At 38.8% G+C, this 21,377-nt stretch overlaps 1 protein-coding gene across 5 annotated transcripts in view; it reads left to right on the top strand.

Moving 5' to 3' along the window:
• Positions 1–21,377, top strand: part of LOC136864203 (tyrosine-protein phosphatase 99A) — a 423,374-nt gene that overhangs the window by 24,043 nt on the left and 377,954 nt on the right. For all 5 annotated transcript variants that reach the window (XM_067140883.2, XM_067140882.2, XM_067140884.2 and 2 more), the window contains one exon: positions 10,414–10,623. In XM_067140883.2, coding sequence (XP_066996984.2) covers positions 10,414–10,623 — 210 coding nt within the window. The remainder of the gene's footprint in view (positions 1–10,413; positions 10,624–21,377) is intronic.

Consider the following 21,377-nt stretch of genomic DNA (forward strand, 5'->3'; position numbering starts at 1 on the left):
TGTTGTACAAAATTTGAGTTGCGGACTATTTTCTGCTTTTATGGAGGAAACTTTTGCTTTGAGAAATCGGGAGATTCATGTAATCGAATTTTGGCTAATAGAGAAATAGATAAACATGAAGAATAGGACAGATGGCCAGGAAATTAAATTTACTTTGAGATACTGAAAAGTAGAGTAATGGAGGTTCAACTGTATAGTGAAACGCCGTTAACATGCGCCCACTTAATGCACTGTCCCCCATAGGACCTTTTTTCTCAGGTCCGTGCATATCGTACACAAAGCCTTAAAAAAATACCCCCATATATTGCACTCAGATCTGTCCGTTATGGATCATTCATAGAATATTTTCAATTTATCATTGGCAATGCTTGAAAGAAAAGTATTTTTTTTACAAGTTGCCTTACGTCGTATGGACACAGATAGATCTTATGGCTACGATGGGACAGGGAATGGCTAAAAGTGGGAAGGGAGCGGTCATGGCCTTAATTAAGGTACAGTCCCAGCATTTGCCTGGTGTAAAAATGGGAAACCACGGGAAACCATCTTCAGAGCTGCCGACAGTGGGGATCAAACCCACTATCTCCTGAATACTAGATACTGGCCGCACTTAAGCGACTGCAGCTATCAAGCTCGGTAGAAAGAAAAGTTAAATTTTCATTGCTTGTTCTTACTGGGATCATTAATCAGAAAACTACTCCACCTTCTATGCTGGTTTTGCAGAGTATTGGTCCCATTACCTGTGCTCTTTAAGCCAGTACCCTCATACAGAACGATTTTTCATGACTTGTTGCTTTGTTACCCCTTCTCTCTCATATTTCTCAGTTCTGGAAAAGTTTTACTTGTCAGTTTCATTGTATTGTAGTGTTTGTGTGATAAAAATAAATGTTAAGCTAAAAAGCACTTTCTCTGTTGGATAAATTAGAAATCTTAAGGAAGCATGATTAAAACACATTTCTTAATCAGAAACAAATTGTTGATTCATTAGCCATTTCATTGTCATCTGTATAATGTCTTGGCCTACAGTAGCCTACATACAGCATTTAACTTACAAGGTTGTGTATGCAGTAATTCAATTTTTTTAGGTTGATCATGTTTTGTATCTTTTATACTGTATATGTTTCATTGTCTTCTGCTTAATATGGGGTCCCAGTTAACACAGGTAACACACAATACCTTGAAGAGCATTTTTCCAGGTTTTACTGTATAATGATGTAGGCTTTCATGGCCAGCAGCTGATGAAACTATGTGCTCTTCTGCACTATCAGACTGTAGTCGCATTTCAACAACTCTACAACAGACCTTTTAGAAATAGTTAAAGAAGCCTTCCAACATGTTGGAACAAACTGTATGCTTGAACAGAGTCCAACTCCCAGTTTTCAGAAACAGGCAGCAACTCAGCTTGGTATCACTTCACTAGAAATCCGCACTTCACAATAAAGGTTCACACCTCTATTTATAAAAGCAAAAGGTCAATTCACTCTGACCACCAGATTGTATTCGCAAAGCCTGTTGTAAATACGAGAAATATTTACTCATCAAAATGGGAAGTATCCCAGAAGACAACTCATTTTCAATCATTTTTACACTAATATGTTATAACTAGGGTTCAGAAGTTTATGACCTAAAGAAGCGAAAAAAAAAAATGCAAGCAGACATGCCCTAAAATCTAGCTAAATATGACTTATGGAATTTAGTGATAGGTAGCGAGTGTGAGAGTATTACTAACATTAAACATCTTTAAGTCCAAAAAATAATTAGTGGTAATACTGCAGACAGATTAAATCTTGCAAACTAACAGAGCTACAGTATATTATAACTTTAATAATGTTATTTAATTTACATCCCACTAACTACTTTTTTGGCAGTTTTTGGAGACGCCGAGGTGCCAGACTTTTGTCCCACAGGAGTACTTTTACGTACCAGTAAATCTACCAACACGAGGCTGATATATTTGAGCACCTTCAAATACCACCAGACTGAGCCCAGGGTCAAAACTTCCAATATGCATTCACATTAAATCGCTTTACTACCGCAGTTTCAAACGCTTTACGAAAGAGAACTGTTCCATCAGTAGGTCTACTGAAGATCTCTTCACCAAGCTGTCACATAATTTCTTAATTTTACATCTTCACTGCACTGCACTTCACGTTAGGTATGATAGAGTTCACTGTAGTACTAAAAGTGAGACCAGTTCATTGAAATTCGTTGTGCTGAAAGGGGAACAGGGCTATAACTGGAGCCATCAAGGAGTTCGCAGTTGCAATCAAGAATATTCTATAAGGAAGTCAGCTCCTGGACAAAACTATCTTTACTCCGGTCTGTTTCCAGACCAAATTTATTTTACAGGAGTGAAAGTTGGGTGGTCTCAGGATATTTTATTCGTAAGTTAGAAGTAACAGACCGGGCGAGTTGGCCGTGCGCGTAGAGGCGCGCGGCTGTGAGCTTGCATCCGGGAGATAGTAGGTTCGAATCCCACTATCGGCAGCCCTGAAGATGGTTTTCCGTGGTTTCCCATTTTCACACCCGGCGAATGCTGGGGCTGTACCTTAATTAAGGCCATGGTCGCTTCCTTCCAACTTCTAGGCCTTTCCTATCCCATCGTCGCCATAGGACCTATCTGTGTCGGTGCGACGTAAAGCCCCTAGCAAAAAAAAAGTAACAGACATGCAAGTAGCGAGAATGATCTCTGATACAAGCAGGTGGGAACAATGGCAGGAGGCTCCTCAGAATGATGAGATAAAGGCTAAGTTGGGACTGGACTCTATTGATTAACGTTTACACATAAACTGGTTTCAGTAGTGGGGATCATATGAGGCGAATGGAGGAAGATAGGTTACCAAAGAGAATAATTTACTTGCTCATGGAGGTTAAGAGAAGTAGACAGAGACCAAGACAATGATGGTTAGACTTGGTTTCTATTTAAAGATACAAGGTATGGAACTAAACAAAGCCACCGAACTAGTTACAAATAGAGGGTTGTGGCAGCATTTAGTATATTCAGAGAGGTTTTCAGACAGAACACTGAAAGGCATAACAAGTATATATGTATCCATAGCATTTCCATTAATACCATAATTATATTTGAATCCCTGTGCAAAGTCTTCTCACATACACTATGAGATTAATAAGGTAGAGGCAACAGCTCAAGTCTCAGACTCTCTCTCTCTCTCTCCATGTGTGTGTGACTATTTGTTAATTTTACTTTTAGAAGAACTTGTGATAGTACATATATCACACACTCGCACTATATGTAGAAGTGAGATATATTATTTTCTGTATTCGATTTATTATTATTATTATTATTATTATTATTATCATCAGTATTTCAGTTGTATATTTTGTCACTAATATTTGTAAGCTGGGAGGTCTCCATATATGTACTGTGAGTAATTTGTTTTGTAACACGCCCTGGGAAAACATTGCTATGTTGAACTCTGGTAATTTGTATGACTCATGCGGCCATCCCAGTGTCTGATGAGATTATGAGTCATGTGTCTACCCCAGTCTGATGAGATGAGCTTGTTGTTGTACTCGGAAAGTTCTACGACTCATGTGAAACACCCCAGCGTTTGTTTATGTCTTGGGACCAAGAAGTAGTTCAGGGCATGGCCTTGACAAGAGGATCGACCATGATTGGCTGGCGAGGATCAATCTAGGCGTATCATGTGAGGGGAAGGAGGTAGTGCACACACAAGGTACGAGGAGGAGACTACAACTGACACACTGTACGAGAAGGAAGTGGTGCTAACACACGGGAGTGAAACTGGATATACGGTATTCGAGTGACAGAGCTACAATGGACTGGACTTCAAACGTTCGTGGAACGTTGTCTGTGCTTACGCATTAGGTATTGTACCACTTGTGGCGGCCTGGCATTATATGTTGGTGAAAGCTATCTCAGACTTTCCATAATTTATGTTCAGGATCGACAAGCGTGTGTTGCTCAAATGTATATATCTTTACAACAAGTATTAAAGTCTGTGAACACAGTATTACGAGGTACAGTATCTGTGTGATTTTATAAGTGCTGATTATGAGAATCGGCAAGTCGTGTTGATACAGAGACAGTGAAGGGTTCTTATATACATATTGGTACATTGTTCAACGAACTAACTACAAATGGTGGCTTAGTTCTTGCTTCCATATTCCCACTGTTTTCTTTGTTGTTGTTGTTGTTGTTGTTGTAAATATGGAGTCTTCCAGCAATCTTTTGTTTGTGTATTATAAGTGTATTTTGGTGTGTTGACGAGGTGCTCATGAACGGATTTTATTGAGGACTAGCAAGATACCCGTGCTTCGCTACGGTATTATACTGAAATTTATAATTGAATGCTTATTGTTTTAGATGTATAATCCGCCGAAAATCGCAATCTGACTCGTTTTCCGCGAGAATCCGCCAAAATTCGCGATCTGACTGGTTTTCTAATAGATTACGGCATGTTTCCTCCCATTTTTCAATCTTTCATTCCAGCAATCCATTTCGTACTTCCCGGGCTAGGCCCAGGTATTCCACCCGGTCAGCTGGGTTCCTAAAACTTTGCCATCTTTTCCTATAAGCATTTTTAATATGGATCAAATCCTTCAGGAGATCCGGCTTGTTGTCGTCTTGGATGCCTTGGCGGTACTGAACCCGCGGCCGGACTGGATTCTTAGTCTTTACCCGTCCAGGACCCGTTTCCAGCGCGGTCCGCACATTTGACGACGGTCCAGAACATTATTATTATTATTATTATTATTATTATTATTATTATTATTATTATTATTATTATTATTATTATTATAGATGTTCTGGACCCCACAGCAAGATGCAAGACCGCTACTTGGCTGTAAATTACATCTGCTGATATTGTCATTGTTGACAATGTAACCAGCACCATTGTCGCGCGTAGGCAATTGTGCGGGATTTCTGGGGATACGAATGACATACTTCCGTGCATTATTGACCTGATTATAGAGGTGAACAATTTGACGGTCAATCTCATTCCTATCGTTTATTTCAAATGTGTTTAAATTTGTATTTATATGCCAGGAGAATCTACTGTAATCTAAGAACGTTCTCCGAAGGAAAAGATGGCTGTTGAAAACGAACCCAGGAAAGATTAAAAATGATCGGTTTGTGATCAGAATAAGTTCATCGAAAATCTACACCCTGTTTACAGTCATTCGATAGGGTCAGGAATGGAATGAATAAAGCCCCATTTAGCGGCGGCAATAGGAACTGTGCCGGCTGCCGAAGCACTCCTCTGGGGCAATGATCGATGAATGACAAATGAAATGAAATATTGGACAGTGTTGCTGGAATGAATGATGACAGGGAAAACCGGAGTATCCGGAGAAAAACCTGTCCCGCCTCCGTTTTGTCCAGCACGAATATCACATGGAGTGACCGGGATTTGAACAACGGAACCCAGTTGTGAGAGGCCGGCGCGCTGCCGCCTGAGCAACGGAGGCTCCTTATAAGTACTTTATGAACAGTAAAATCAATTGGTCTCACCTCATTTTACACCCCACCGCCGTTAAGTTTATTTACCCCCCTCCCAAAAGAAAAAAATAAAAGAAGGCGTGTTTCTTTATGTTTAAAGGAGATTCCAAACACCAATGTTTACGTCTATTACCTTCAGTTTTGAGTAAAAAGTAATTCACTTTTTTTCACTTTCTCACTCCTACCCCCCCCCCCAAGTGAATTTTCGGGCAAAAATTACTTGTTTCTTTAATAGTAAATGATCTAATAAATACCAATTATCACGACTCTAACTTCTTCAGTTTTTGATTCATGTGTCCTCATGAAAGGAATTAACTCCTTTTCACTCCTGCCCCCCAAAGATGATTCCCCCACCAAAACGGGTTTTTCTTTGTTTTTAAAGGAGAACCAAATACCAATTTTCACGTGTGTAGGCCCTAACAACTTTACTTTTTATTAGATGTAAGTATTCTCATACAATTAAATTAATTTTAAATTCATTCACCCCCAATTCATTGGATTTTCCGAGAATAGGCGTTTCTTTACTTTTAAAGCAAATTCCAAATATCAAATTTCATGTCTGTAACATCTTCCTTTTTTGAGATATCAGTAGCCTAATTAAAATAATTCAACACGATTTTCAGTCACTTTTACCCCCCCGCTCCACCCAAGTGGTATTTCCGAAAACTAAAAATACATGTTTCTTTATTTTTAATAGAGATAAAAATACCATTTTTCACTTCTGCCACTTGTAAAGTTTTTTTGAGATATACTGTATAAATTTTCATTTTAAAATTTCACCCCTTTTTAGTTCCCCTTAAGAGGAGTTTCCAAAAAAAATCACCTATGTTTCTTTACATTTACAGGATATTCCAAATACCACTTTTTACGTCTGTAACATTCTACGTTTCTCAAATATTCTGTAGACATTGTCTTTCAAAATATTCACCCCAATTTGTCACTCCTGTTTAACCGCCATTGATTGGATTTTCCAAAAACAAAACACAAAACGTGTTTCTTTTTTAAAGGAGATCCTATATACAAATTTTCAGCTCTGTAATATCTCCAGTTTCTAAGATATATGCATCCTCATTAAAGGCATTCAACCCATTATTCACCCCTTTACACCCCTCCTATTGGAATTTACAGAAAACAAAAAAATATGTGTTCCTTTATTTTTAAAGGAGATTCTAAATATAACTTTTTACATGTGCAAACATTTAAAGTTTTGAGATGTGGATACACTCATTTTAAAAATTCACCCCACTTTTCACCCATTAATTGGATTTTCCAAAAACAAAAAAAAATGCATGTTTCTTAATTTTTAAAAGAGATCAAAAGTACTAATTTTCAGATCTGTAATATCTTCAGTTTCTGAGATATAAGTACTGGTATCCTGATTAAAGGTATTCAACAACTTTTTCACCCTTTTTCACCCCTCCTATTGAGATTTTCTAAAAACAAAAAAATACGTGCTTCCTTATTTTTAAAGGAGATTCTAAATACCAATTTTTACATCTGTAAACTTCTAAAGTTTTGAGATATAGATACACTCGTTTTAAAATTTCACCCCCCCCCCCCTTTCACCCCCGTAGCGACGGAATATCCAAAAATCCTCTCTTAGCGACCACCTACATCTTAATATGAATGTATCCCCAAAATTTCATTTCTTCATGTCCAGTAGTTTTGGCTCGGCGATGATGAATCAGTCAGTCAGGACAAGTTATTTCATATATATAGATATAGTTAGATATTTTAGAATCAGTGGAGTTATTGATGAACCTAGGTGCAGTTCCTATCTATTTAGTCGTTTTCAGAAGGTTAGGTAAGGCCTGCAGCAGATGTACCAGCACGCAGCATTATGTACACGCCCTGGGATATAAAGAATTATCATGCTCTATCTAAATTCGAGGGATCCATTCTGGTTAACTCTGTTGCCCATAATACGGACATTTTGATTAATGATTTTTATTAATTTTATTTACTCCAAGTATTTTACGAAGTTTTTGAGTTTTTATATATTTATATTTATGATATATTTTATGATATTCTGATTTTATTTATTCGTATTCACGAAAATATTACAAACTCTAAAATTCAATGAATAAAGCCGGGCTGAGTGGCTCGGGAGGTTAGAGCATTAGCTTTCTGAGCCCAAGTTGACAGGTTCGATCCTGTCTTGGTCCGTCAAGGGGCTCAGATATGTCAGCCTCGTGTCTCTAGATTAGTAGCATGTGAAGGAACTCCTGTGGGATAAATCTCTGGCACCTAGGTGTCTCTGAAAACCATAAAAGTAGTTAGTGGGACGTAAAACTAATAAAATCATCATCAATTGAATTATACTGTGTGTTCCCTTTGAGTTAGATATCTTGAACATTGAGTGTACAGTTAATTATTGTTTTATTTCTAAGACAGTTTATTGAATAATAGTTGTTTTTCACACAGTGGTTTTCCTACCTCTTTTCTACATAGTTACCAAGTTTGCTGATGTACTTTTCCATGCGCCTGTGGTAGAAGTCGGCACCTTGCATACAACACCACTTTCAAAATACGCATTTCAATTTGTTGTCTGTTGATTGCTGTAGTATCCTTGATTGCCGTCTGCTGCTTGTCCTTAGGTTTGCTAGAAACATCCGCCATATGACCCTCGTTTAGCACCATCAGATATCCACCTTTCCTGCTCATGAAGTAACATCTCCGTAAGAAGCTCAAAACTTACGATGCATACAATCATTCATGAATGGTTCTATATTCAAAGTATGGCTTCTACCGCACTGGAATGGAAAAATATTGTAATGGTCATTGCATCCGTCATGTCAACTGGCAGTGGGCCCGGCCCGGCACCGTATAGACCCACCCCTTATGCTTCAACTGCGCTAATCACTAGCAGTGCTTAAGGCTAGGCAAGCCCCATTCGCTTCCGCTCGTGGTCCTGTAGTAGAGGAGTATGGAAATGACTCCACGATTAATCTGGAGTGTTCCATCTCGCGATGTTCCTGGATCCATCCAGCATCCGGACGATTCTAGAAGAGCCAGCGCAGGTATATAAGAGAGGAACGACCTGCCTAGAGTTAGTGAGAGTTAGACTGAGTTAGAATGGTGTGGTTTGGTCGTGGGCAACTGCCAGTGTAGTGAAGTATGTGAACTGCCGTGATTATCGGACTAGTGTGCTACAGTGCGGACTGTCGGCGAAGGAGAGAACGTGTAGCCGTGCGACGCGGGACCTTGTGTGTGAGTGTAAAACTGTGTAGTGTGAGAACAAGTGAGAAACGAAGGGAGAGAGAGCGCGTGAACTGCGTAAGTGTGTGTTATGAGCAAAAGTTGTGTGTAGTCTTGTGTAGTTTAGTGCCTAGCTAATAAATCTTAGTACTGGAGCTACCGGTCTAGTGTTAATTGATCCTACTACCCCGTCAACTCGTTACCAATATATATTTTGCTTGAATGAGTGGATCAACAGTCCTGGCAGCTGTGGGAAAGTAGTGTATATCCCACCCTAACATACCTGTACACACATTTCTTGCAGTGGTTGGTTATTCAGAGCAATGATAGGGAAGCTAATTTTGTAGACCATATCCTAGGTGGTGTTGTTAGAGCCACTAAGCAGCTTGTATAAATATTATTTTTATATTGCATAGGGGGCCCTGGTGCAGATCTTTTGAATTGGCACCCATAGATGACCTGCATGCCTGTGATGATGGGGCCCTACCTAGAGTGAAATCTAATATTAAAAACACAAATACCCAGTCCTCAAGCCATAGGAATTAACCAATGAAATTTAAATCCCCCACCCTTCTGGGAATCAAACCCAAAACTCTTTGGGCAAAAGTCTCCTCATGCTAACCAGTTAACCAGAGAGAGCGCGTGAACTGCTGATGAAGAGATCATAAATTTGATAGCCAGTTCTGATACCAGTTTAAGAATGGTATGAGGATCTGGAATGGATTGCACTCAGCCTCTTGGGAAGGAGTTATCTGTGTTAATCCAAAAGCCTCAAAAGTAGTCAGTGGAATATAAAACCAATAACATTGTCATCGTCAATTGAACCTTATTCATGGCATTGCTGAAGAATGCGGTACCTGGAATTTAAACTACATGATTTCATAGCTTGAGCTTTGTTTTTCCTTTAGAAAAGACTTTCTTCAACTTATCCTATTTATTTTTGGGGTTGCTGAAGCCACCCTGGCTCATTTTGGGTTTTGGCTATGGATTTAAGCCTGAGTGTCACATGATTTTTGCAATGAAAATTCCAAGCCATGATCAATCAGGATTCGAATCTTGGTCATGTGAATGGAAAGCCAGCATGAAAGCCATTGTGCTGTTTTTCCATCAGAGTTATCACATATTTTGTTTTGTTTTTAAGTTCCATTTCATCTACACATACATTGGAGAGTATTTACAGTGCATACAATGTTTATTGCAATCTTATGAAACTTTTTCATTTATGCTTCATAGCTCCTCCCTGTTGTTATCATTCTGTACTCCACTAAGTTCTATTAGAGACTGGTGTTTATCCTAGAGAAATGCACACCTCAACAGCACTTTAGTATATCAGTTTAGAAGTAAGGTATTCTAAATTCATCTAACTTTGACTTCAATACTGAGTTGTGTTGAATCTTAAATAATGACAAAGCAGTTTTTCATCTTGTAAAATATGATTTAGACGTTGTTTCATTATTCAATAATCTGGAATACATTTACAGTATTATTCCATATTTTTGTTGAGGGACGTATATAGTGCTACTCCCCCGGGGAGTGGTGGTGGGCAGTGTCATCTCCTGGAGTGTATTAAACCTTATAAAAAAATCATTTCCAATAATAAAATAGTATATGTGGTTAAAGATTGCAAAATTGATATATTGGTATTCTTTCAACTTTAATTTATACATTTTTAAAAATTTTCATGAACACGCTATATTGTTTTTAATTATCTTCTTTTTTTATGACTGTTACAGTTCCCAGTAAACCTGTAAATTTAACCGTGCAGCGTGTGACATCATCGACGATGGACTTATCATGGGGAGAACCGGAGCGACGAAATGGTATAATAAAAGGCTATTGGTTGTATTACATGGAGTCAAATCTCACATATTTTAAAACCATTGAAAACTCCAAACTGCATAAAACTATGAGCTCAACTATGGAATATGTTCTGTCAGACTTAAGTAAGTGAATGTTTCTTCTTGTATTTTTCAGTTTGTCTTCTTGTTGTCTATTAAGCAATTTCATGTTCTTTGATGAATATTTTTAAGGTTTTTATTTTTAGTATGTAAATGTGCTAGTAACCATTAAAGTTCTATCAAATTTTGACCCTACAAAGAGAAATGCCATAACCAGAAGTAAAATATATTAACAGATCAAAGATAATCCCTATCAACATCAGTGACCTTTCTCCAGAGTTCTGGAAGACTATGAATCTCACTGTGGTAGAACTCCATAGAATGTGAACTAAGGAAATTATTCAGGACATCTCTCTCCTCACTGAGAGTTCAAAACTGTTATCCTCTAACGTGTTTGCCAGGCTGAGTGGCTCAGACGGTTGAGGCGATAGCCTTCTGACCCCAGCTTGGCAGGTTCAATATCCTGGCTCAGTTCAACAACAATAAAGGTGTTTAATTTAATCCACCTATTCAATACTTTTATTTTCACTTATAGTGGTTACATAAATAGACTATCAGGATACCTAATATATTTAATTCTTCATACTCTAATACTCCACACATACCTACGGATATTAGGCCTACTTCCATCAATACGGTAATAATATAAATGGGACATCCTCTCCTTCCTTCCACACTCCCCTATTCCTTCCCCTCCGAGTTCACTGCCGCCTCTGCAGCACAGTTACAACACGAGACTCAGAGCCAACAGAAGGGCAGTAACCAACACAACAGTAGATAACAAATAACAACTTTCATCTAACATGTAAGTCCTCATCTGTTTCATATTATGTTATCCGAATTCTCTCCTTACGTTCAACTTCTTAATTCATCTTTTCCTTCTCTTACAGAAAACATTATTTCAGTATCTACTGACATTTCCTGACAAGGTTTCAGCCAATAGTATTACCTACCGGTGCTAAGGGCCACTTCTACAATTTTTCAACTGATGCTTCTGTCTCACTTTATGCTTACGAATTTCATGAGCGGCCTTGGACATATTGTATTTATGACAATCATGTTTATGCTTGTGTTCACGCCCTCATGTCGTTGGCTTTATATTATTACCATTTTGGTATTCCACTAACATTTTAAATGAACTGTTTTAATTAGAATTTTATTGGAAGAAGTTTTAGTCTCCGACAAGATTATAGTTCAATCATTGACAGTGTTTCCATTAGCATCTTTATATATTGTATCATTTTTCACATTTTTATGTTCCGAATTTTAATAACTGGCTAAACTTTTAGTTTCCACATTTAATATTAGTTGTACTCTTGATGATTGTTTTTAGGCTGAAGATGCCCTTAATTGAGGGCGAAACATGTCCCATTTAACTGAAAGTCTATTTATGTAACCACTATAAGTGAAAATAAAAGTATTGAATAGGTGGATTAAATTAAACACCTTTATTGTTGTTGAACTGTAAATTTTCAATACGGACCAAAAATGAGATTTATAACATGTAATAATCCTGGCTCAGTCCGGTGGTATTTGAAGGTGCTCAAATATGTCAGCCTCGTGTCAGTAGATTTACTGGCACGTAAAATAAATCCTGTAGGACTAAATTCTGCCACCGCGGTGTCTCCAAAAACCGCTTAAAAAAAGTAGTTAGTGGGACATAAAGCCAATAACATTAATTATTTTAATTATCTAATATGATTGTCTAACTAGTGGAACAGATGAGAATTGGACGGGCTAACATCAGGGAAATATGTTAGATGCGTTGTTTCCCATCCAAGTGACCTTAACCATGTGTGGCTTTGCTTTATGCTGTAACAGAATGACATTTTTATGATACACAAGTGCTGGCTTAATAATTTTCAGCTTTTGCTGAACATGTTTCAGTCTCTGCTAGTATATATTGCGTTGATTGATTGGTCAGCTGGCAGCTTTTTATGATGCACAATTTCCCAGACAATCCACTAAACACAGAGCATAATCTTATTAGAATGCAGAGATGGTTTTGATCGTTGTGAATAGGGTTCATGCAGTTGTTGAAAAGAATTAACAATGATGATGGATCCTTCAATGATGCACTATGTGCAGGGCAACCATAAGCAATAGAGAAGAAAACTGAGGACAGTAATGGCCAAAGAATCTAAAACATTGAGAGAAGAAATCACTGTCACTGCGGGAATCATTCATCAACACCACCTTCAGCGTGGAAAATAGTATAAGGTCCCACGTGAGTGACTGTGAAAGTCCAACAGAATTTTATTGGTCATCTTCACATAAGCTCTAAGAAGAGCAAACCAGTTTTAAGGAGGAACATACTTAAATACCAAGAAGACCAAGGGTACGGTGACAACAGAAAACATAGATGTTAAGATCAAAAATTAACAAGAAATAGAGTTGGTTAAGGACATAGTCTTTCTTTGTTCCAAAATTAGTCGTAAAGGTGACTGCAGCCTGGAAGTCAAGTGTCGGCTGGTACTTGGAAGGATAAATATCTGGTAAAACAGTGACATCAGTGAGAGGACCAAATGCAGACTTTCAGTGCCATCACCATAATTTTTCCCTATGGCTGCGAAACCCCTATATCTACTTATTTCTGTGAAACATTGATCATTAAGAAAGCTGGCAGAAGAGAGAAAAAATGCATTTGAGCTTTGATGTTGGTGACAACATCTGAGAATACCATGGAGAATCAGAATCAGTAATAAAGAAATGTTGGATCAGGTCTATCCAGATATCTCCTTGGAAGGGAATATAGTGAAACAAAAGCAGTCTTACTGTGGCCACATGATGGGAAGTACTTCTCTGGGAAAGGATGTCATGCTCAGACTAGTGGATGGCAAAAGAAGAACCGGAAGGCCTAGATCAAGTTGGTTACATGGTATTAAAGGAGATACTGGCATGGCGATCACTGAAGTTAAAGAAGCTGCCTGGAATAGAGCTGAATGGAGACATAGTCCATATGATGACTGAGAGCCGTACTCAACTGAAAAGAAGAAGAAGAAGAAGAAGAAGATGCCAGGATATTGTGTATCATATCACCTGTAGGAACTCCTGACATGTGAATTATCATATGTGACCAAAATTGGATTTTTTTGAATGACCTGTAATTGCAATTGCTGGCTGCAGTCTATCACCTCAATCTTCTGAACACCGGCAGGCAGATGTAAAAAGTTCATATTGTATTTGTTACGGAGATTCCATGCTGGACAGAGGTGAAAGAAGGTGCAGGAATGAATGGGTCGATATAAGACAGTCAGAAGATTAATTTAAAACTTTAAAATTAGAGCTATATTTCTTTCTTTGCTATCTTTTGCTTTGTTTTCAAAGTCTCAACTTTACAATTCAGGTACAAAGTTTGGAAGATTGAGTAACAATTGTAGAAAATCGAATAATAATCAGTTAACAAATTTGAGCTTGAAACTCCCTAATTATAAATTCTCTGTGAGCGCTGAGGCCCCTTAAACAGTAAAGGACCGGGCGAGTTGGCCGTGCACGTAGAGGCACGCGGCTGTGAGCTTGCATCCGGGAGATAGTAGGTTCGAATCCCAATATCGGCAGCCCTGAAGATGGTTTTCCGTGGTTTCCCATTTTCACACCAGGCAAATGCTGGGGCTGTACCTTAATTAAGGCCACGGCTGCTTCCTTCCAACTCCTAGGCCTTTCCTATCCCATCGTCGCCATAAGAGCTATCTGTGTCGGTGCGACGTAAAGCCCCTAGCAAAAAAAAAAAAAAAAGAAAACCAGTAAAGGAGACTGATCTCCTAATTTCTTTTACATCAATAGTAAGAAAATGTTTGCTCTATCAACTATCTAGGAGACCACACTCCAAACATTATATAATTCCAGCCTTCCAAAGGCACTATATAACCTTTACATTAATAGCTGCTTGAATAGAGCTGAATGGAGACATAGTCCATATGATGACTGAGAGGCGTACTCAACTGAAAAAAAGAAGAAGAAGAAGAAGAAGATGCCAGGAAATTGTGCATCATATCACCTGTAGGAACTATAAATTTACACTTAGTAATCTATTCTAAAAATTTCACATCTTCCAGGCCTATCAAAGGCACAACCTACAGTTTACACAATAGAACAGTATTCACTATTTTAAATGCTCAACAGTCTAACATCTTTACATGAAAAGAATGAAATAGATTATAACAGGGGTATCGAGTACCGGTACCCATTCTACCAGGCCTTTGTGAAAAACAACGGTTTAAAGGTACTGCCCAAAAATCAAAACGGTGAGGAGGCGGATACTTGCGCTCCTTGAAATTGAAATGAAAACCTTAAAACCCTATTTGAGCTTATGGCCCGAAGTTACAAAGGCTAAGCCTATACTACTGAGGTGACTAGATGGAGAAAAATTCTTAGCCCTACAATGCGTCATGTATCAGGTATGATACATACCATTTAACTGCGTAGAATTCAAAGTCTAAGAACCTTATTGCTGTTAATGTGTATTGTATCTTCTCTGATACATTCTTCGTGTCAACATAGTTCATGCTTTTTTCACTAGAATGCAGATCGAATACAATATGTCTCTTCGTGGGTTAGTTGCCAAGGAAACAATGAAATGTGCTGTACTCCTGCGAATTGTGACATGGTGTTGTGAATAATGTATTTTACTCAACAAAAAGTTGCGTATTTCAATTTCAGATGGTTCCTAAGTATATTTTTGCATACAGGAACAGTTGCATCCTAATAGTGTCTCGTAGTACTGATATTATTTGTTTGTATCAGATCTGCTAAAATGCTCTTGAATTACAATGAATTATAACATGGATCGCATGTATAGTGAGAATGAGTTAGTGACTTTGCTAGCAAACTGGGATGAAAGTGGATATAGATAATTCAGGCATTGAAGATGAAGATTATTTAATACTGAGAAACGTATCAGATGATGAAGTGTTCGATATTCAACACATGTCAGTGGTAATTGCAGGAACACAGAATGAGGACACTTTACCATGTTTGTCTAGCAGTTTATTTTCGGGAGTGTGTGTGCAGAATGGGACAGAATTAGCATGTGATTTTGAAGAAAATACAGTAGATGTAATAGATGAGGTTGAACCGGGTTCAATAGTGCATCAGTGTGGGGAAGGTTTCGTGCCTGATGGAAACTGCTCAAATGAACACAACCTTGATCCTCAGGGAACTTCAGATGACACGCGTCAGAGACTGAATAGTGAGAAGAAATCCAAATACATTGATCGTTCAAAGGTGGAGTGGAGGAAAGGTTATTTGCAGGTTCATGACGATACAATGGAATTTCAGGCCAACCCATTATCTTCAGAACTCATGAATCTTGAAACACCAACCTCATACTTTCAGTATTTTATTTCAGACTAGCTGATGTACCCGTGCTTCACTACGGGATTCTCAGAAAGACTGACTTGGTGGTTTTCCTAACTGAATTCAACATAGGTCATTACAAAAACGTCAGTAGGAATGTAGCGATTGAAGGCAATGTTATCATATAAAATACTTGATCAAATGAAAAACCGCACACTTTCTCACTTTCAACGAACAGTACTACGGTGCCGATCTAAGAGTCCAAAGTTCCAGAGCTGGAATAACCAGGTCGCAGACTGCCGTGAACACTCCTCTGCCATTATTCTGTTAAATATGCACACTACTCATTCCAATCAGTGCCTCAGAGTAGGGATTGAATAGCTCGAATACTATGATGAACCAGTGTGTTACGTACCAGATATATCAGAAAACTAGCTGATGTACCCGTGCTTCGCTACGGAATTCCACATTGTATACAGAATTCTAGGGGGCTGCCTGGCCTAGGCGGTAAAGGCGTACTCGGTTCGCCCAGAAGGACGAGGGTTCGAATCCCCGTCAGGAAGTCGTAAAATTTGAGAAATGAAATTTCCACTTCCGGAGGTGCATATGGCCCTGAGATTCACTCAGCCTACACCAAAAATGAGTACCAGGTTAATTCCTGGGGGAAAAGGCAGCCAGACGTAGAGCTAACCACTCTACCCCATCAAGTGCCGAGGTTACGGATAGTGGAAACCTTTACCTTCCACCCCTCCCAGGGCCTTTGTGGCCTGTACTGAGAAGACTGCTTTAAACATAATTCTAGGTTAGGTAGTGTACACGTTGTGAGCAAGAATGTATAAAATTGCAAAGCTCTTAAAGTTACCCTAGAAACGCGACGGCGATATCACCAAACATATTTTCTCATATGAAGACCGAGTTAGGGAATTTTAACTTTAATGCATACCGCTTGCATACCATCAGTCACAATCAGGTTGGGAAGTTTTCATTTTAATGGTAGACACTCACTCTCCACCTGCCTTTTTACATCCTCAGAAAGAGTGTTTTACTGGTTTTCCCAACTGAAATGAACAAATATTACAATGACGTCAGTAGAAATGGTGCAGTTGAAAGCAATGCTTTCATATGAAATACGCGATCAATCACAAACCACACATTTTCTCACTTTTAACGAACAGGTCTAAGCTACCGATATTACAGTCCAAAGTTTCAGAGCTGGGATGACCAAGCCGCAGACAGCCGTGATCCGTGAACACACTTCGTCTTCTTTTTTGGCAGGGAAGAGGTCGAATAGTGGAGACTCCCAGGGCGAAAACCATGGCCTTTTACTAATCTGTTTCCTAGGACTGCACGATGAGTCGGTAAATATCAATTTAATACATAAGCGGCGGAAAAATCTATCTGACTTGGAGCCAAATTTCTCCTCCAAGCCAGAGGAGAAACCCACTCTTCACTGCTAATTTTGGAATAAAATGAATGTAGAATTTAATAAAAGTCAAGAGGAAGAAGCTTAAGAATCGGCTATTTTCAGGGTTGAATTTTGAGTCATTTAGTGAATTGTGGTGCTATAATTTGAAATAGGCCTAAATTGTTAGTCTAGACCAGGCCATACTACTACTACTACTACTACTACTACTACTACTACTACTAAAGTGAACCTCTGTCGTAAGTATGCACACTTCATTCAAAACAGCGCGTCAGAGTGGGGATCGAACAGCTGGAATACTACGATGAACCGGTGTGTTACGTACCAGCTGTATCAGAAAATGTATGAACCAGAGGAATGCCATGCTAAAGAAGAAAGTTTTCTAACTCCCCGGCTATTTTCCGCCAGTAATCAGTCAGGCTATTATACTCGGTACGCAGCAGTAATCCCATCTATCGGAGTTGAGAGGCAGCGTAAGAGACAAAGAACACTGCCACAAACAATGGTCAATATAATGTTATTGTTCACCAATGTTATTCGCTTTCGATATTGTAGGCCTTCACGTTTAGTTTTCTTCATACTTTGAAATACCACTCCTATCATAGTCGGTACAGTAAAACTGAATAAAATATTCATGATCGGAAACTGTATTCTCTGTAACTTTTGTTATGTAGTACTTTTCGATAGGACCAATAACATAGGAATTTAAAAATTAAATTTTAGGTGCCTTCCCCTAAACTACATTTTAATCCAGTTTGAATAAAATTGTTTATACCTTAGACTGTAGTTTCTTATTCCCCGTCTCTATATACCGATTTTCATTAAATTCTGTTAACCCATTTTTTCGTGGCTCGGAGTTGATATGGACTTAGCAAAAAAATACTAATTCGTGAATATCTGTGTTATCATAGCCGGTACGGTAAAAATGTATAAGACATAATTAGTCGGAAAATTAATTCTATATAACTTTCGTTATGTAGTATTTATCGATACGACCACTAATAATATAAATATTTGAGAACTAAATTTTAGGCCTTCCCCCAAACTACCATTTCACTGAGCGTGAATAAAATTATGTAGGCCCTATAGCCTAGGTTTTAATGGCTTATTCTCTGACTTTGCATACAAATTTTCAATGAGATTTGACCACTCATAACGTGAATATTTAAGAATTAAATTTTTGGCCTTCCCTTAAACTTCCATTTCACTCAGCGTGAACAAAATTATTTATAGCCTAGATTGTAGCGACTTATTTCCCAACTTTGCATACTAATTTTCATTAAGATAGAACCACTAATAACATAAATATTTGAAAATTAAATTTTAGGCCTTCCCCTGAACTACCATTTCAATCAGCGTGATTAAAATTATTTATGGCCTAGATTGTAGCGACTTATTCCCCGACTTTTCATACCGATTTTTATTAAATTCTCTTCAGCCGTTTTCTATTGATGCGTGTACATACATACATACAGACAGACATTACGGAAAAGTAAAAAATGCATTTCCTTGTTACTGTGGACATGACAGATACAGAAATATCATTCATTTCAAATTCTGAGCAATGCACAGGCAAAACACTTATTTTATATATAGACTAGCTGATGTACCCGAGCTTCGCTACGGAATTCTCAGAAAGACTGACTTGGTGGTTTTCCTAACTGAATTCAACATAGGTCATTACAAAAATGTCAGTAGGAATGTAGCGATTGAAAGCAATGTTATCATATAAAATACTCGATCAAATGAAAAACCGCACACTTTCTCACTTTCAACGAACAGTACTACGGTGCCGATCTGAGAGTCCAAATTTCCAGAGCTGGAATAACCAGGTCGCAGACTGCCGTGAAAACTCCTCTGTCATTATTCCGTTAAATATGCACACTACTCATTCCAATCAGTGCCTCAGAGTAGGGATGGAATAGCTCGAATACTATGATGAACCAGTGTGTTTCGTACCAGTAGTATCAGAAAATGTATGAACCAGAGGAATGGCATGATAAAGAAGAAAGTTATCTTACTTCCCAGCTACTTCCCGCCAATATACAGGCAGGCTGTTACAGTCGGTACGACCAGGCGAGTTACCCATGTGGTTAGGGGCGCGCCGCTGTGAGCTTGCATCCGGGAGATAGTGGATTCGAAGCCCACTGCCGGCAACCCTGAAGATGGTATTCCGTGGTTTCCCATTTTCACACCAGTCACACCAGGCTGTACCTGAAAGCTAAGGCCGCTTCCTTCACACCACTATTCATTTCCTATCCCATCGTCGCCATAAGACCTACCTGTGTCGGTGCGACGTCATGCAAATTTAAAAAACCTCGGTACGCTGCAGTAATCGTATCGGGGATGAGAGGAAACAGAAGACAAAAGGCACATTACAACAAACAATGGTCAATGTAATGTTATTGTTGATAAAGTTTATGAGCTTTCTATATTGCAGGCTTTCACGTTAGTTTTCTTTCGACTGTGATATTAGGGTGTCTTACAAAATTATTTATATCGTAGACTATAGTTGCATCCGGGAGATAGTAGGTTCGAATCCCACTATCGGCAGCCCTGAAAATGGTTTTCCGTGGTTTCCCATTTTCACACCAGGCAAATGCTGGGGCTGTACCTTAATTAAGACCACGGCCGCTTCCTTCCAACTCCTAGGCCTTTCCCATCCCATCGTCGCCATAAGACCTATCTGTGTCGGTGCGACGTAAAGCCCCTAGCAAAAAAAAAAAAAAGACTATAGTTACTTATTCTCAGACTTTACATACTGATTTTCACTAAATTCTGTTTACCCATTTTCTCGTGACTCGGCGCTGATATGGACTTAGTAACAAAAATCAAAATTCATGAATATATCTGATTATATGTGGTACGGTAACAATGTATAAGACATAAGTGATCGGAAAATTAATAACTTCTTACATAACTACTACTAACTTACGACATAAGTAAAGTTATGTTAGTTATGTAGTATTTATCGATACGACCACTAATAACATAAATAACTTATTTGAGAATTACATTTCAGGCCTTCCCCTAAACTACCATTTCACTCAACGTGAATAAAATAATTTGTAATTTGTAATGGGTAAACAGAATTTAGTGTAAATCGGTATGTAAAGTCTGAGAATAAGGAACTACCGTCTACGATATAAATAATTTTGTAAGACACCCTAATATCACAGAGTCGAAAGAAAACTAATGTGAAGGCCTGCAATATAGAAAGCTCATAAACTTTATCAACAATAACATTACATTGACCATTGTTTGTTGTGATGTGCTTTTTGTCTTCTGTTTCCTCTCATCCCCGATAGGTAGGATTACTGCAGCGTACCGAGGTTTTTAAAAAATTTGCTTGACGTCGCACCGACACAGGTAGGTCTTATGGCGACGATGGGATAGGAAATGAATAGTGGTGTGAAGGGAGCAGCCTTGTCTTTACGGTACAGCCTGGTGTGACTGGTGTGAAAATGGGAAACCACGGAATACCATCTCTTTCTTTTTTTTTGCTTAACGTCGCACCGACACAGATATGTCTTATGGCGACGATGGGATAGGATAGGAAAGGTCTAGGAAGTGGAAGGAAGTGGCCGTGGCTTTAATTAAGGTACAGTCCCGGCATTTGCCTGGTGTGAAAATGGGAAACCACGGAAAACCATCGTCGGGGCTGGCGACAGTGGGGCTCGAACCCACTATCTCCCGAATACCGCCTTCAGGGTTGCCGGCATTGGGGTTCGAATCCACTATCTCCCGGATGCAAGCTCACAGCTGCACGCCCCTAACCACACGGCCAACTCGCCTGGTCGTACCGACTGTAACAGCCTGCCTGTATATTGGTGGGAAGTAGCTGGGGTGTAAGATAACTTTCTTCTTTAGCATGCCATTCCTCTGGTTCATACATTTTCTGATATATCTGGTACGTAACACACTGGTTCATCATAGTATTCAAGCTATACGATCCCTACTCTGAGCCACTGATTGGAATGAGTAGTGTGCATATTTAACGGAATAATGACAAAGGAGTGTTCACGGCAGTCTGCGACCTGGTGGTTATTCTAGCTCTGGAACTTTGGACTCTTAGATCGGC

Source organism: Anabrus simplex, chromosome 2 (genome assembly GCF_040414725.1).
Source record: "Anabrus simplex isolate iqAnaSimp1 chromosome 2, ASM4041472v1, whole genome shotgun sequence".
Taxonomy (NCBI): domain Eukaryota; kingdom Metazoa; phylum Arthropoda; class Insecta; order Orthoptera; family Tettigoniidae; genus Anabrus; species Anabrus simplex.